At 34.4% G+C, this 15,140-nt stretch overlaps 1 protein-coding gene across 1 annotated transcript; it reads right to left on the bottom strand.

Moving 5' to 3' along the window:
• Window positions 1-1,512: 1,512 nt before the first annotated feature.
• Window positions 1,513-14,139, bottom strand: LOC107832440 (mitochondrial outer membrane import complex protein METAXIN). Its single transcript, XM_016660290.2, has 6 exons — window positions 13,828-14,139; window positions 11,561-11,895; window positions 10,968-11,044; window positions 10,819-10,879; window positions 9,845-10,004; window positions 1,513-2,083 (listed from the first exon to the last, which is right to left on the bottom strand). The coding sequence occupies exons 1-6, from the start codon at window positions 13,985-13,987 to the stop codon at window positions 1,911-1,913; spliced, it is 966 nt and encodes a 321-aa protein (XP_016515776.1). The 5' UTR covers window positions 13,988-14,139; the 3' UTR covers window positions 1,513-1,910.
• Between the last annotated feature and the right edge of the window lie 1,001 nt (window positions 14,140-15,140).

Here is a 15,140-nt window from a genome sequence, read left to right as displayed (position 1 = left end):
ATGATTTTGGTTTATAATAAATAAGGTGTATACCTTTGCTATTATTATTATTATTATTATTATTATTATTGTTATTATTATTATTATTATTATTATTATTATTATTATTATTATTATTATTATTATTATTATTATTATTATTATTATTATTATTATTATTGTTATGATCATCTTATTCTTCATTTGTATTACTAGTGTTGCTTCTTTACTTGTGGTATCTTTACTATTTTGTTATCATTACCTTCTTTTTCTTAAATATTTTCCATATAGCATGTGTGTCGTGAGTGAGAAGGTGGTCGTAGATCAGCCCTCGGCTCTTCTTTCGAAATTATCGAACATGATGACTTATCGGCTTGAGGTTTCATCTTATCTTTTCACCCTTGTATTTTTCAAACCTATTTCAAAAACGTTTTTTTTAGCCGAGAGTCTACTATAAACAGTCTCTTTACCTCACACAAGGTAGAGGTAAGATTTGTGTACATTTTACCCTTTTCAGACCTCACTTGTGAAATCAGACTGGGTATGTTGTTGTTGGTTGATAGGCTTAATTACATAAGTTAATTTTGTCTATCATGTGGAGATAGGGAAATGTAATATTCTCTAAGTTCCGAGATAGTTTATTCCAAACAGAGATGACAAATATGACTTTTGGCCGTTCACAAATACTAAAAAATATACAAGCTACAGATAAACAAATGTTAAGAACTATGATTTAATATAAGAACTAGTTATGGTTGAAATTCTCTTGAAGGTTAAAACTTAAACCAACTCCTTGTGCAATGAGGAAACTTAATGTGTCTCATCCCTTTCAAGGCCGTATTAATGCCGTGGCAACACGCGAACAACCTTAAGTAACATCATCCAAATAATTTCAAGAAACTTCTTTTGGTTACTAAGAATTGAGTCGACCAGCCATTACTGGTTCAAATTATCCATAGAACTATTCTCCGAAAAACACCTTAAACACTTCTTCAACAACAGTTGCAACAACTGTTTTGCAGAAACCTTCTTGGAGAAACTTGAGAAGCAAAATATTGCACCTATGATACTATCTAACAGCTCTGCTAAAGAGACCACCTTAAAAGCAAGAATGCTTCAACCTTTTTCCGATATCCATCAAACTTATGTCTGAAAAAAATCATAGCACATTGTAATATTTTCACGGAAAATGAGTGATTTTATCACTTATTTTCTTTTGTTTGATTGGTGAATGGAAAACTTTCAACGGAAAATATTTTCTAGTGTTTAGTTAAAGAGTAGAAAATATTTTTTTATGCTACTCTCCTCACCCTCTTTTCTCAAGTCCCTATGTTTCCTTGCTCTCCCTCCCCAAATACCCAACAACTCTATTTTCTTCAACAATTTAATTATTCTTTTAAAAATCCACACAAACCCAAAGGAACTAATGTGTTGCTTTACTTTTTTAAGCAAAACAACGTTAGAAATCTATTCTCCATAACTATAAAAAAAATACTCTTTTTTTTGGTTGAAAAAGAAAGTACTATTTCTACAACATGAAAATAAAGTAATCATTTTATTGAAATAAAAGAAAATACTTTTTCTACATCATGAAAAGAAAATACTCATTTTGTTGAAATGACAACCAAACATGGAAAAATTGGAAAACATTTTCCGAAAATGTTTTCGTTCATACCAAACACCCGAACTGTGATTATCATCTCTTCTAATTGTCCCTTGCCCCATTTTTCTTAAGAGGGCAAGACAGACTAGGATTTATGAAAGGAAAAGGCTCAGATTTATTCCAGTGATTCCACAAATCATGGATTTATACACCGAGAAGAATTCCCAAAATTTTCCGGACTATAACATGAGGGAAGTTGCTCAACGTGCATCAAGAGCCTAAACTACTCTTAAGTGGACTCAAAAATGAAAATCAAGGCGCCCACTGCTCATTCATAGTCGTCTTCATCAAGCTCCACTTCAGCATCACCGGATCCTCCAAGGAGAGAGAGGAAAACTAAAACTGCAACCAGTTGAGTGACCAAAAAATATTTAGCTCTTCTACGAAACTTCTTCTCTTCCTCAGTTTTTTCCCTCTTAGATTTGCTTTTGGGTTTCGAACCTAAATGAATGAAAGAGAAGAAACAAAACCATCAGCTTATAAGCAGATCATGCAATATCAACTGATGATAAAGTTGAATTGACATGTAGTTCTCCAGATGTAATATCAAAACTTTGGCAAATGTTTCATCAATGACATTTATGATTATACTTCACCAAAAAGGGCACATCTAAAATTATATGAATTATGAAGGGCACAAGTACAAAGATATCTTCAGTCACTGATTGGCATACAAACCAAGTGGAGAAGTTACTTAACGACACTAAGGTGCCGTTTAGTTACCGGGATTAGGATTCCAGTCTAGTATAAAATTTGGGATAAAATTTACCAAATGTTTGGTTATTGGTATTAGCTGATACCGGTATAAATTTCCAAAATCTTGGTATTATTTACCCACATCCAATGTGGCATAATAATACCAGGATTATTTATACCTGGATAAAGCTTTCCAAAAGACAAGATTACCCCTCAAAAAGCTCTTTTTGCATTGTCATCGGTACGTTTTTTTCTTTCCACAAAATGGATATATGATTAAAAGAATGCTGCAGAGAAACACAGAAGCTAGAAGTTGGAAGTTGTTTTGAGTTTTGAACCTACACTTCAGCTAATTTCATATTGTTGCATTCTCAGATAGAGAATCACTTTATTTTCACGATGAAATTTTTGCCTTCTCAATTTTGAATACCATTGTTAAAGCACCATTAAAACCTTTAAATGTAATAGTGTAACAGTACCCAGGTTGTTAATTCTTAAATTATACTACTAAAGTCAAAAAAAATCACTATTCAATTGGCTGAATCACTCTTATAGAACTAGTGATGTCGTCTTCTCCACACCAGAAAAGTGTTTTCATAGGGGGAAGAAACAAGAGTAGGCTTGACCGGAACGACAGTGCTGATCGGAAAATTTCTCCGGCAATTTACCTAGCCAGAAAAAAATAAGAAAAAAAAAAGGAGAGAGGAGAGGATGAAGAAGAACCTGGGAAGGGAGTACTGATATGATTAAGAATAAGAAGAAAAAGACTAAATGGGAAAGTAGACGAATGAGTTGCAGGTGTGTGTGTGGTGGGGGGGGGGGTGATGGGAAGGAACAGGGAAGAGGAAACTAGAAGGAAGAAAGTTTTTTTCTTTTTTATTGTAATTATTTTTATTTTTAAAATATAATTATAGGTGACAATTTTTATTTTAAATTTACACATGTCAATAATTGGGTGGGGTCTACTTTTGGATTTTCTTTTTCCTTTTCGCTTTAATTTATCACTTTTTTTGTTTAACCACGCGTAGTCTACGTGTTAAATTCTGAGTGGTTCACTTAACCACGTAGGAGCGATTGTGTCTCACCCATTATACATTCCAGACACGCGTGTTTACTTAACACACTAAAACCAATATAAAGTGTCTATATGGTCACCTGGTAAGCTGGAGTGTGAGATAGACATCTGGGGCAAACTTTAAGTGTCTCTTTATGTATTTTGCCAAAAAATTATCTAGTTTCAAACCAAACATATGCTTTGAATTATACATTTTATAGCCCAATTTTAATTCAATGAACCAAACAAAGCAATAGCATTAAATAATCTAGGAACTATTAATCACAATATTATAACACCGCCATTATAATCCCAACATAACTTTGTCGACAAACAAACTGACCCCTAAGTTAAATAAGTTATTAGAAAAGCTATCTCAACCCTTTGAGCACTAGTAAGTTAAAAGGCTAATACATTGATAGGCATTTAAACTTGAAACAACATTTCATTCTGACACCTAATCTTAAGCAGTGTGACCTATTAAACACTTCAACTTCTCGGACTTGTAACTAATTGATCCTTAACTAACCGTCAATCAAAAGAACAACCAAATGCACGAAGTTTAAATGCTAGTGACGTAGAAAAAAAATCAAATGAATCAAAGGCATGTTTCATTAGAAAGAAAAAAGGACACATGGCTATTTCATTTTTTTTCCCTCTTTCTTCTTCTTCTCAACAAAGGGAGCCTTGACACAACGATAAAAGTTGCTTTCATGTGACGAAGAGGTCACGTGTTCAAGTCGCGAAAATAGTGTCTTACCGAAATACAAGGTAACATTGCGTACATAAGACTCAATATGGTCCACCCTCCTCAAAACCCCGCGCATAGCGGAAGCTTGGTGCATCAGGCTATCCTTATTCTTCTAAACCGCTTGTAAGAAAAATTTGGAGGGCAAGACAACTAAGACACACTCAAACTTGCTAGAAAAGAAGTGGAGAAAATGACGATTCTAGTTTACAACTTGATTAATGCTATAATACATTGAAATATATGAAATCTTGATCATGTATCTAGCCTAATGTCCATGAATCTTCATTTAATCGTACACATCTCTTATTCCCAAATTACATCACTGAACTCACCAATTAGTTCTGGAGACTAGAGTAATCCACTATTACATGCATCTCCCAAAATATTTAATTAATAACTAGTCCATGAACTAAAAACTTAAGTCATATATCAATAAATATCAATATTTCAATACCCCCTTAAACTTGATTCATCACACCTATACACAACTTCGAAAAATATCAATCTTAAACGACTTTGTGAAATTATCCATAACTTGGTTTTGTGAATTCACGAATTCAAACTCCATCTCCTTCTTGAATATATAATCCCTAATGAAATAATATTTTACATCAATGTACTTACTCCTGTAAAGAAATTTCGGGTTCTTGGCCAATGCAATAGAAATTTGTTATCAACACAAATTTCGTCGTCTCCTTAGCCAAATTGCATACAAACACAAAAAGAAGCCGGTACATACTACGTTTCACGGGTTAACAAAGTCACAGTCACTTGCTTCTTGGAATTTCATGTAAATGCGAAATTTTCAAGGAAAAAAAAATAAACATGGTATTACTTTTAGATCATCAACATCACTAGCCCAATCAATATCACAATAGCCAACAAGCACTAAAGATTCTAAAGTCAAGAGTACCTTTGATGTACCGAAGTATTCTTTAGCTACCTGAGAGGTAGTAAGAGCTTCTATAAAACGACTCACAAGTCCGACACCAAAAGGAATATCCGATCTTGTACAAGTCAAATAGCTCAAGCTTCTAACAAAGGCTCTTGAAGAATGTCTTTGTCTCCATCCCCATGCTTGGACAATTTAATTCCACATTCCACGAGAGTTTACAGGCTTGCAAAGGGACCGATGAGAAGTGGCTCGCCTATGTCGAGTTTGCTGCATATGAAGGCATTTTTATTTCTCAAAGAAGAGTATGGAAAAGAGATTCTCAAAGAAATTCAAGATAGAGAATTACAAGCGCGTAACCACCCATATTGATTGTGGAGATAAATTGAGATGGAGACAAGATCAATCTAACATTCTTCAAGATCTTTGTTGGAAGCTTGAGGTATTTGACTTGTACAAAATCGGATATTCATTTGGTTTTGGACTTGTGATGCATTTTGTGAAAGCTCATACTACCTCTTAATGAAAGTAGCTAAAAGAAAACTTTGGTACATCAAAGGTACGCTTGACTATATAAACTTCTACTCATCGTCCAGGGAATTAAAGCTTGGTGATTGTTGTTATAATGACTGGACTAGTGACGTTTATGACCAAAAAAGCACTATCGGGTTTGTTTTTCTCTTGGAAATTTGGCATTTACATGGAATACCAACAAGCAATTATACCTTTGTCAACAAGTGAAGCAAGTATGTAGCAGCTTTTTTTGTGTTTTTACTTTAACTTGCTAAGGAGCTTGTTGGAACTAGGAAGAACTTCACCAACCACAAGATGCAACAAAAACTTGTTTTGAAAACAAGGCAGTTATTGAACAAGCCAAGAACTCTTTGATGAAAGAAGTAGGCACATTGATATGAAATATCCTTTTAATAGGGACTACATATCAAAAAAGGAGATGGAGCTTGAGTTCGTCGAATCACAAGAACAAGTTGCAGATATTACCACCAAGTTGTCGAAGGTTGATATTTTTCAAAAGTTACGGATGTCTCTTGGTCTGATGATACAAGGTTAAGGAGGGTGTTGAAATATCAAAATTTATTTATGTATGAAATTTATTTTGAGTTCATTCATGCACTTTGGGAATAGGAGGAGTCCAAAATTAAATGAGGATGCATGTACGTTAAGTTAGATACATGATCCATCACCAACAAAAACTCACTCTAGCAATACAGTTCAAGTCAAGTTGTAAAATAGAATCATCTTTTCATACACTTCTCTTATTGAGGTTGAGAATCTCTTATTTGTCTTGCTATCAAAATTTTACTAACATTCTCTGCCACCCGAATCAAAACCGTCCATCTACCGAATTAAGATCTTCCAATAGTCTCAAATTCCCTTATCTTGAGATCAACAGCTTACCATGAGCATCGAATTGTTGTCACTTTCCCTCTTCCTTCGTAGCAAACTCAGCATAGGCGAGCAACTTTTCTCGGCCGATAATCCACACATCACCTCATCTTTAGTGTCGAGAATAACCATTGCTTTTCTCCATTTTCCAAAAATCAAAACCCCAGTCTTCTGTACACACTACATTTTTTCTCTCCATTTTTTTGGGAGGTGTGGTATCAGAGGAGAAATTGGAAGTTGAGTCGACGAGGAAGTTAAGAAGAAACTCAAAAAAATTCCGTTTATGGGTCTGAAGTCATTTTACGGGCAAAAATTAAGGTGCGAAATGCACAATCCTCCATGCTAGCACTTGGGATTTAATAGACAAAAATCCAACAAGTCGAAGTGTTCAATAAGTAACAGCTAAAGATTAGTTATCCGAATGAAATATTGTGCCAAGTTTAGGCATCTATAGATGTATTCGGACTATGGATGTATTAGGACGAAGTTAAAATACTTCTGCTATACTTTTTGAAATCTATCTAAGCGAGAAAAAAAATCTTTGATTTCCAAATACACAACATAATATTTATTGTGTTCTCCGACAAACTGAAAGAAGTGCGGTGTTATCAAAACCAATAGGCAAAATACATAAGTTAACCCCTGAACTATGGACCAAATCCCTGTTACACACTTTCTTATCACAAAAATCATATTACACACTCAACCTTTCGAGAGTGTATCAAAGACACACCACTTTTTTCTTGACCATTTGTCAAAACATGTGTGATGCCAGGCACCAATAGAAGCATTACACGTGTCCTTATTTTTTATTAAAAAATAAAATACTTACAATTACCCTTAGCCTTTCTCTCTCCTCTTTTTGTCCTCCCTCGCATCTCCATTGCCGCCGACTATACTAGAACCACAACCTTCCAATTTCAAACCAAAAATTAGGAGCCTAAATAGATTTATAGCCTGTTTGGCCAAGCTTCTTTTTTGCCAAAAGTGCTTTTTTTTTTTGCCAGAAGCACTTTTGGCCAAAACTTAGGTGTTTGGCCAAGCTTTTGGAAGGAAAAAAAGTGTTTTTGAGGAGAAGCAGAAGCAGTTTTGGAGAAGCAGAAAAAAAGTAGTTTCTTTCCAAAAGTACTTTTTTGAGAAGCACTTTTGAGAAAAATACACTTAGAAGCAGTTTTTTAAAGTTTGGTCAAACACTAATTGCTGCTCAGAAGTGTTTTTCCAACTAATTAGCCAACACAAATTGCTTCTCACCAAAAGTACTTTTGAAAAAAAGCACTTCTCAAAATAAGTTGATTTTTGCAGCTTGGCCAAACGGGCTATTAGTCCCAAGTTTTTTACTTTAAATTCAGATCTAACACAAAAAAGCAAGACCTAAAACTCCAACCAGAAAAGATTTTATGGCTGCCCGATTCGCCAACATCTTCTCCGACCAGCAAACCACCCAATTAATAATTTTCTAGAAAATAGTCACTGATGTTGACCATTTTTTGGGTCTGGAGACAGAGGGTGGATTTAGGTGTAACTATTCGGCTGCAAAAAGAAAAACCCATGACTAAGAACACCAAAACTACCATCTAAAAACTAACAGTTTAAATGGTGCTTCTGCCATGGATGAAGCTAAAAGCTAAAAAAATTATACGGATGTAGAGAATTAGGAAGAAGCAGCTGATTAAATATTGTGTGTAGAAGAAGAAGAAGATGAAGAATCCTAAGTTGGAAACTGTTTGATAAAGCAAGAAAGTGGAAACAAAGGCGAAAGATCTGAAGAGAAGCCAAAAAAGGATGGAGATTTCGCCAACAGGAGATCCACCGATCAGTGGACTTAGTAGGATACTATGTCCCTTCGCCCGCAACAAGGTAATTTTAAAAAAAAAAAAGAGAAAATGAAAAGGCTATGCACGTGGGCTCCAAAAAAGGCTTTAGAAACAAACTTTTTTTATTATTCACTCGCTTCTTCTAAGTGTAAAACACGCGCGTGCCACGTGGCTAAACAGGTGTGTACTAGAGACACTCTAAAAAGGTTGTGTGTAAAACAATTTTCGTGGTCAGAAAGTGTATAACGGGGATTTGGTCCATAGTTTAGGGGGTAACTTATGTATTTTGCCAAACCAAGAAATCAAGAAGGTTGAGGAATAAAATTATGATTCACCAAAATATCGAGGAAAACTAGCAACATCTTCTGTAAAGCAATATCAATAACCTATATGATATGATGCATTTTTAAAAGTTTAACTTTAAATGATACACAAATGTTTTTCCACAAGTTACTACAAATATACAGGTCATTTAGTTTACATTTAGTTGTTGCAAAGATTATAACAGAGATTGTTTACATGGTGAAATTAATGTGGAGATTGTTTGTGATCTATAATAACGCACAAATTGTTATACAATGAATAATATTATGGTACTTATGTAGCAAAATGCCAATTTAAGAGCATTTTGCCCTTTAGATGCTCTTCTCCGGGTAGTGTTAATATGTGAATTCTTATTTAACGTTCTATCTTGTATAAAATAATACATGAATTCCTACCAGTATTACACATAACTTTTGCAAATTTTAATACCAAAAACCAAACGCTATTATTGAAAGTCCCACATTGGTTGATAGAAATAGGTTATTGCCTTATAATATTTTAGGAAACACTCACCTCATGAGCTAGCACTCTAAGTTGAGTCAAGGCCAAGATTCATTTTCTTTACATGGAATCAGAGTCAAACTAATCCTACTCTTGGTTCTCAATGTGGGGCTCTCCGATTATGTTGTCCAAACTAATCCTACTCTTGGTTCTCAATATGGGGCTCTCGGGTTATGTTGTCTACGCTCCAAATGCCCATTCTTCACCATGGTGGGATGTTAAGTGTCCCACATTGGTTGAGGGAATGGATTGTTGCCTCCTTATACGATCTTGAACAATTCTCATCTCATGGGCTAGCATTTGGTGCTTTTTTTCGGCCAAAGTTCCATTTTGTTCATAGTTACACTACTAATCGAAGAAACCATGTATTGCACAAGTATTGGATGTGCTTATCCATCAAATCAAACAACACCCCTAAATGAAAACGACCATGGTTTTAACATGCAAGGTAAGGTGAGGAGTTTGACAAACAATAAAAAGTGAAACATAGGCCTTCGAGAGTTGAATTCTTTTTTACGCTAATAGAAACTTAGAAAGGGGGATATAAATTAAAGATGTAACTAACAGGCTATCACAAAGAATTCCAAAAAAAAAAAAAAGAGAAAACCAGCAACAGCTAAATAAAAAGAAATTGACTAATATACTATGCCCCTCATTCTAGGTAAAACATACTTTTTAGCGCACTTCTTACGAAAACAAGATGAAACAACCAACCAAAATTTATATAAAGCAGAATAATGGGTTACTATCAGAAAGTTAGACTCACTCCATTGTGAAGGACGCCTTGGCACTGATGAAGGATCACTCGGGGATTGTGTGCCAGAAGATGATGATGCACTAGAATCTACCAATTCAAGTTTATGCTTCTCAGTGTATCTTACAAGATTATCATGTTCCAAGAGCTTGCTTCGGAGCACTGAATTTTCCTATCAGCAGATATCAACAATTAAAAGGTAATTAGTGAAAGTGCCACAAGTGAAATTTCGCATGTTCTGTACTGCTCTTATAAATTAATAGGGTGGTGTAAGTAAAAAGAAAAAAAATTATTAAAAAAGAAGCTGCTGTGCTTTTCAAAAGAGATGAGATACAGACATGTCTGCTGCCAGTCTCGAACGATATACTACCTCTATCTCAAATAATTAACGAACTTACCCAAATTATTTTACCTCTCCTTTTAGTGATAACTCTCCCAGATCGAGGAAATTCGAGTGGGGATTCTCCCATATCCAGGAAATTAGACTAACTTAACCCTACCTATTTTGCATTAATTGACGATGATATGTCTATAACTCGCTCCCCAACTTTTAGCACATTCCAAATGTTTGTTTAAACATCTCCAACTTTTTATATTTTTGCCTAGGCAGCTAATTTTTACATATTTCATGTTTGTTCCAAACAAAGCAGCTCTCAACCAAAGCAAACTGGGAAAGCAGCCAAAAACAACACCATTCTTTTAATAAAGCAGTTTTATCAAACAGGAAATATTGTTCCCATGATTGCTCATCCTTCCTTATCTCTATGCCTTGTTCCCTTCTTACACAATACTGTAGACACAGGCACAAAGATGAGTTTGAAATGATAGACTGTTTGACTTGATATCTCCCGTGAAAGAAAACCAATAGTCATCTCCACGTAGTGGTTATAAATATTATTAACTAAACCATTACTTCCCAAATTTACCATATATTACAGTACAAGCCATTGAATAAAATCAGTTAAATAAAGCCATAGCATACTCACTGGTAATGCATACAGTGTAAAAAGTGCATGCCCGAGGAAAACTGCATCCAAACTTGTTGACCTGTTAGATAACTGCAAAGATCAGTAATAGTGACGCAAAGAAAATGATTCATTTGCTTAGTTAACTGAACTATTGTTGAATGACTAACCTGTTATCAAAGAAATAGGCTTGCTCCCCTAATCTAGTTGATAAAGCACTAAAGGCATCATTAGCATTCCTGTAAATCTGTCCAGCAAAAGTTTTCAATCAACCACCATATTGAACAATATGTGAAATTAAAGTTGCAAGAAAGATCACAAACTAAGCAAAAACGGAATCTCATCAAACTGGCTGGACTCCTCACCATAGCGACCGAGAGACTGCATAGTTGTCTACAACAACACTACTACTTCAACTTCAAACTAGTTTGCTTGGGCTATATGAATTCTCTCCATCACGCTCCATTTGGGCCTATTTCATTCCATTACTCAGGAGTTCTATGAGACTTAATAGTTTCCTATTGCAGAAAAATCCATAGATCTGATCCCTTTCTTCGAGGATTAAATGGTAGGTCACCGTTAATTTATAGCTAGAGGTGTAAAGTTCAATGGGCACTACACCTTCTCCTTCTCTGTCTAACCCAACTCAAAACATAAGAACAATTACAAACATAGACAATCCATTCCAGGGATTTGGTCTAACAGTGCGAGTAAAAAAAAAATAGTGGAAGAGAAAAGCCAGATACCAGTAGAAACATATTACCTCTTCCTCTCTTCTTCCAGCATTATCTTTTGTAATACCAAGAATTTGTTTTGCAACATGAACTTGCTTTAAGTACAAAATTTTTCCAAGTGGCCATGGGAGATCTGAGTAATAAATCTTGTGTGCAGAACTTCCATCAGAACCCACCCATAGTTCATACAAAATGGCATCTGCAAGCCATGAATCAACCATAGCCTTTGCTGATACCCATTCAGGTATACCACGGACTTGGGAGTCCAAATCAACGAAACTGTCTTCGATTAAACTGCGGATAACTCCACCCTTCTCATTGTTGTAGGCTACGTATGTACCAGATTCAACATAAGGTATTTGGTCTGGAGAAAATAGATGCGATCAGCTTATAGGAATGCTCAACGTTCCAAAAGAAAAAATATGGCATGTGAATGATTCAAAATATCAAGAAACCTGAGAAAACCGTAAAAGAACTACACAAAATATTCCCATTTGAGTTACTCTTGATGAGAGAAATTTAAGAATTCCTGTTCTAAAGACAGTAATATACACACACACACTATATGTATATGTATGTATATAACCGAAATATTGTGGTGATAGAGTAACATACTACAAAACTTATCAACAAACTTTACCATACAGCTGCTACAAATTATTTTGATCCCCCAAGACTGCGCTCTTTTATCTTGAAACAATCATCAATCACACATTGTATCTTCTATAGTGGACTCAACCTACTTATCAGGAAAAATTCAACCTTTGCTTCCATGTTTCAAGTAGAGGTAAATGTCTTTAACCCTTCATCACAAGCACAAAGGGACGAAATGTTCATTTTGCCTCGCCAGCCAGCCAAATGTTTGGGTATATTGTTGAAATTTTTCGAAAGACAAGAATCAAATAATTTCTATGGTGGAACAAAATATCTATCATTTCCCCTCGAATAGATTCTTTTTTTTTCGTTTCCAAAGGAATGTTGTTATGTTGTTTTTAAGGGTGCAGTAATCCCTTGAATCTGTTACAACGGACCCCACCACCACCACCACCACCAAAAAAAAAGAAAACAACGTTCTCTTTCAGGCCTTTCAACCAATCAATACGACCCCGGAGAGCCGTTTTGTTAAAACAATAAACTTCGCTTCATTTAGTTCATTTTGGTTTTAGCTTAGGTTTATTATGTAAAATAAAATTCAACAAAAAATAAAATAAATAGAAATAAGAATTAATTCGAAATACTAAATAAGAAATAAGAATAAGGAGTTTTTATGTCGCGTCACTAAGGACCTCATTTCAAAAAAAATATGCCGCGTGGGGGCTTTACCATCTGAAACAAGTATCTTCTTCCAAATAAATGTGAGAATTCCAATGAATCCATAATTGTCTTTTTTGTAGAAATATAAAATCATCCACAGTTGTGATAGTCATGGAGCTTCTCTAAGTCAAGATTCTCATCAAATGGTATGTGTAAGTTTTTTTCTAATATCAGAGAGTATTTGAATCATTTGAAACATGAGATCTCCTATTCCAAGCTAGTAATCAACTCAAATGGAGAGTTGAGCAGCTAGACCACAGTAAATTTACCATCTAGGAACCAAAAAAAACACAACACAGATCTGAACATTTAGCAGCTCTAACTCAACCTTATGCTGACCTTACTGCCAAATTGTCCATGAATTTGATCTACTCTACTTAATTATCTAAATCCCATCAAATCAGAATTTGGCACTACAAGTTACATTGCTTATTGTGCATCCTAATGTAGCCACATGACCATCTAGTGCAAGAAAATGACAATAAAAATTTGACAAATTACAAAATAATATTCAAAATTTCTTAGCGTTAAGTAATTCTTACTCCCTGTGTCCCAATTTAGGCGATGCACCTTTCTTTTTACTCTATATTTCTATTTCTTTTAACGATGGTAGTGTCCGGTCCACTAATTCCACAGGGTACCTACACCTTCCACTAGGGTAACTCAGTATGTCCCAAAAAGAATTATACCTTTCTATATTTAGAAGTAATTTAATTTTAAACTTCACATAAGATGATTTATAGTCATATATATATATATATATATATATATATATATATATATATATATATATATATATATATATATCTTATTTTATACCACAAGTTAAAAAAGTCCTTTTTTTCTTCCTTCAACTGTCAAAGTGCATCACTGAAAATGGGATTAAGGTACCAGGTAGTACCAAAAACTAACATAATAGCCAAAATAAAAACATATTAAAATAAAACATTAATAATTAAGAAGAAAGGGAAAAAGGATGTACCAGAATCGGGGTTAATGAGATTGAAAGCCAAATCAAATGGGGTTTTGGAGAATTTGAGGTAAAGATAAACGGGCAAACAATTGGGGCAAGAAGTGGGTAGTCCGAAACTGGATTTTCGGGTCACCAGTGTCAGCTTTTCTCTCTCCTTTGCTTCTTCCATTATCAAGTTATGAAAATTGAAATTGAAATTGAAATTGGTGAGAGTAAAACCCTAGTTGGGTAGGGCTTTAACTTCTGGGGAAAATTCAGGGCGGCGTTTTGGGAAATTAGGGACTGAAATGGAAACTTTCGGGAATAGATGGCCTATGTAGCATTTTTTGCGATCATAAATGTATCTGCTTTATAATTTACGTCACAAAATGTTTTTGGAAAAAGCACTCTTTACCGCTTGTTTGGAGGATTGTTACCTATTGTATTGTATTGTATTGTATGTTTGTTTTGGTTGTTATTAAAATATTATATTGTATCGTATTGTTAAATCCGTCATTATGTAACGATAAAATGTGTTACTTTATGTAACAACTGATTTGGTGTGGTTGCGTCCTTATCTTGTCTTTTTCTCTCATCTCACCCTTCATTATTATTAAATAATTTTATTTTATCATTTACCCTACTTTTTTATATAATAAATTTACCCTGTATCATAATTTTCTTTATCATATTGCAAGTTTATTCTTCATATTATCGGTGTGTGATATCATGAAACAATAGCAAACGATATAATCTATTCATACATTGTATTCATCAAACGATATGGTACAATACAATACATTATAAAACGATATGTAACAATCATCCAAACAAACTGTTAATTAAATATTAAAGAGTATTTCTCAGAAAATTCTCAAAAAATTATTTTCTTAAACTGTTTTTTCTTACCAAACGCACTGGATTCCTTAATTAAGAAAATTAGAATTTTAGTAATTTTATGCAAGTTACTATTGGCTTGGTCCCTACGTTTTCTACAAACTAATTTATGGATGCGCGCGATGCGCTTGTACCTTCTGTCGTTGTATATACAACAACAACAACAACAACATACCTAGTTATATCTTACACCGTGGAGTCTGGGGACGGTAGTGTGTACGCAGAACTTAGCCCTACCTTGGAGTATAGATAGGTTGTTTCTAATAGACCTCGGCTTAGAAAAGCATAAGCACCACATTAATGAAAATATGGACAAGAAGGGACAGTACCAAGAAGCCATATAAAAGCAGAATAAAAATAACCAAATAGTAAGGTGATCAACAATGAAGAAACAACGGTTATTCATAAAAACTTACTACCAACAGAAAGTGAGACTGCGTGCCAAT

The sequence above is a fragment of the Nicotiana tabacum genome, chromosome 18 (genome assembly GCF_000715075.1).
Source record: "Nicotiana tabacum cultivar K326 chromosome 18, ASM71507v2, whole genome shotgun sequence".
NCBI classification, from domain to species: Eukaryota; Viridiplantae; Streptophyta; class Magnoliopsida; order Solanales; family Solanaceae; genus Nicotiana; species Nicotiana tabacum.
The sequence above is the reverse complement of the archived record's forward strand: the minus strand, read 5'-3'. Positions and strand labels throughout refer to the sequence as shown.

What these genes read in the sequence shown, in the direction of transcription:
- LOC107832440 (XM_016660290.2), bottom strand. Translation starts at nt 13,987, where the DNA reads ATGGAAGAAGCAAAGGAGAGAGAAAAGCTGACACTGGTGACCCGAAAA. An exon ending in GCCTATTTCTTTGATAACAG is followed by an intron (nt 10,880 to 10,967) that starts GTTAGTCATTCA and finishes GTTATCTAACAG; the next exon opens with GTCAACAAGTTTGGATGCAG. An exon ending in AAGGCGTCCTTCACAATGGA is followed by an intron (nt 2,084 to 9,844) that starts GTGAGTCTAACT and finishes TCATTCATTTAG; the next exon opens with GTTCGAAACCCAAAAGCAAA.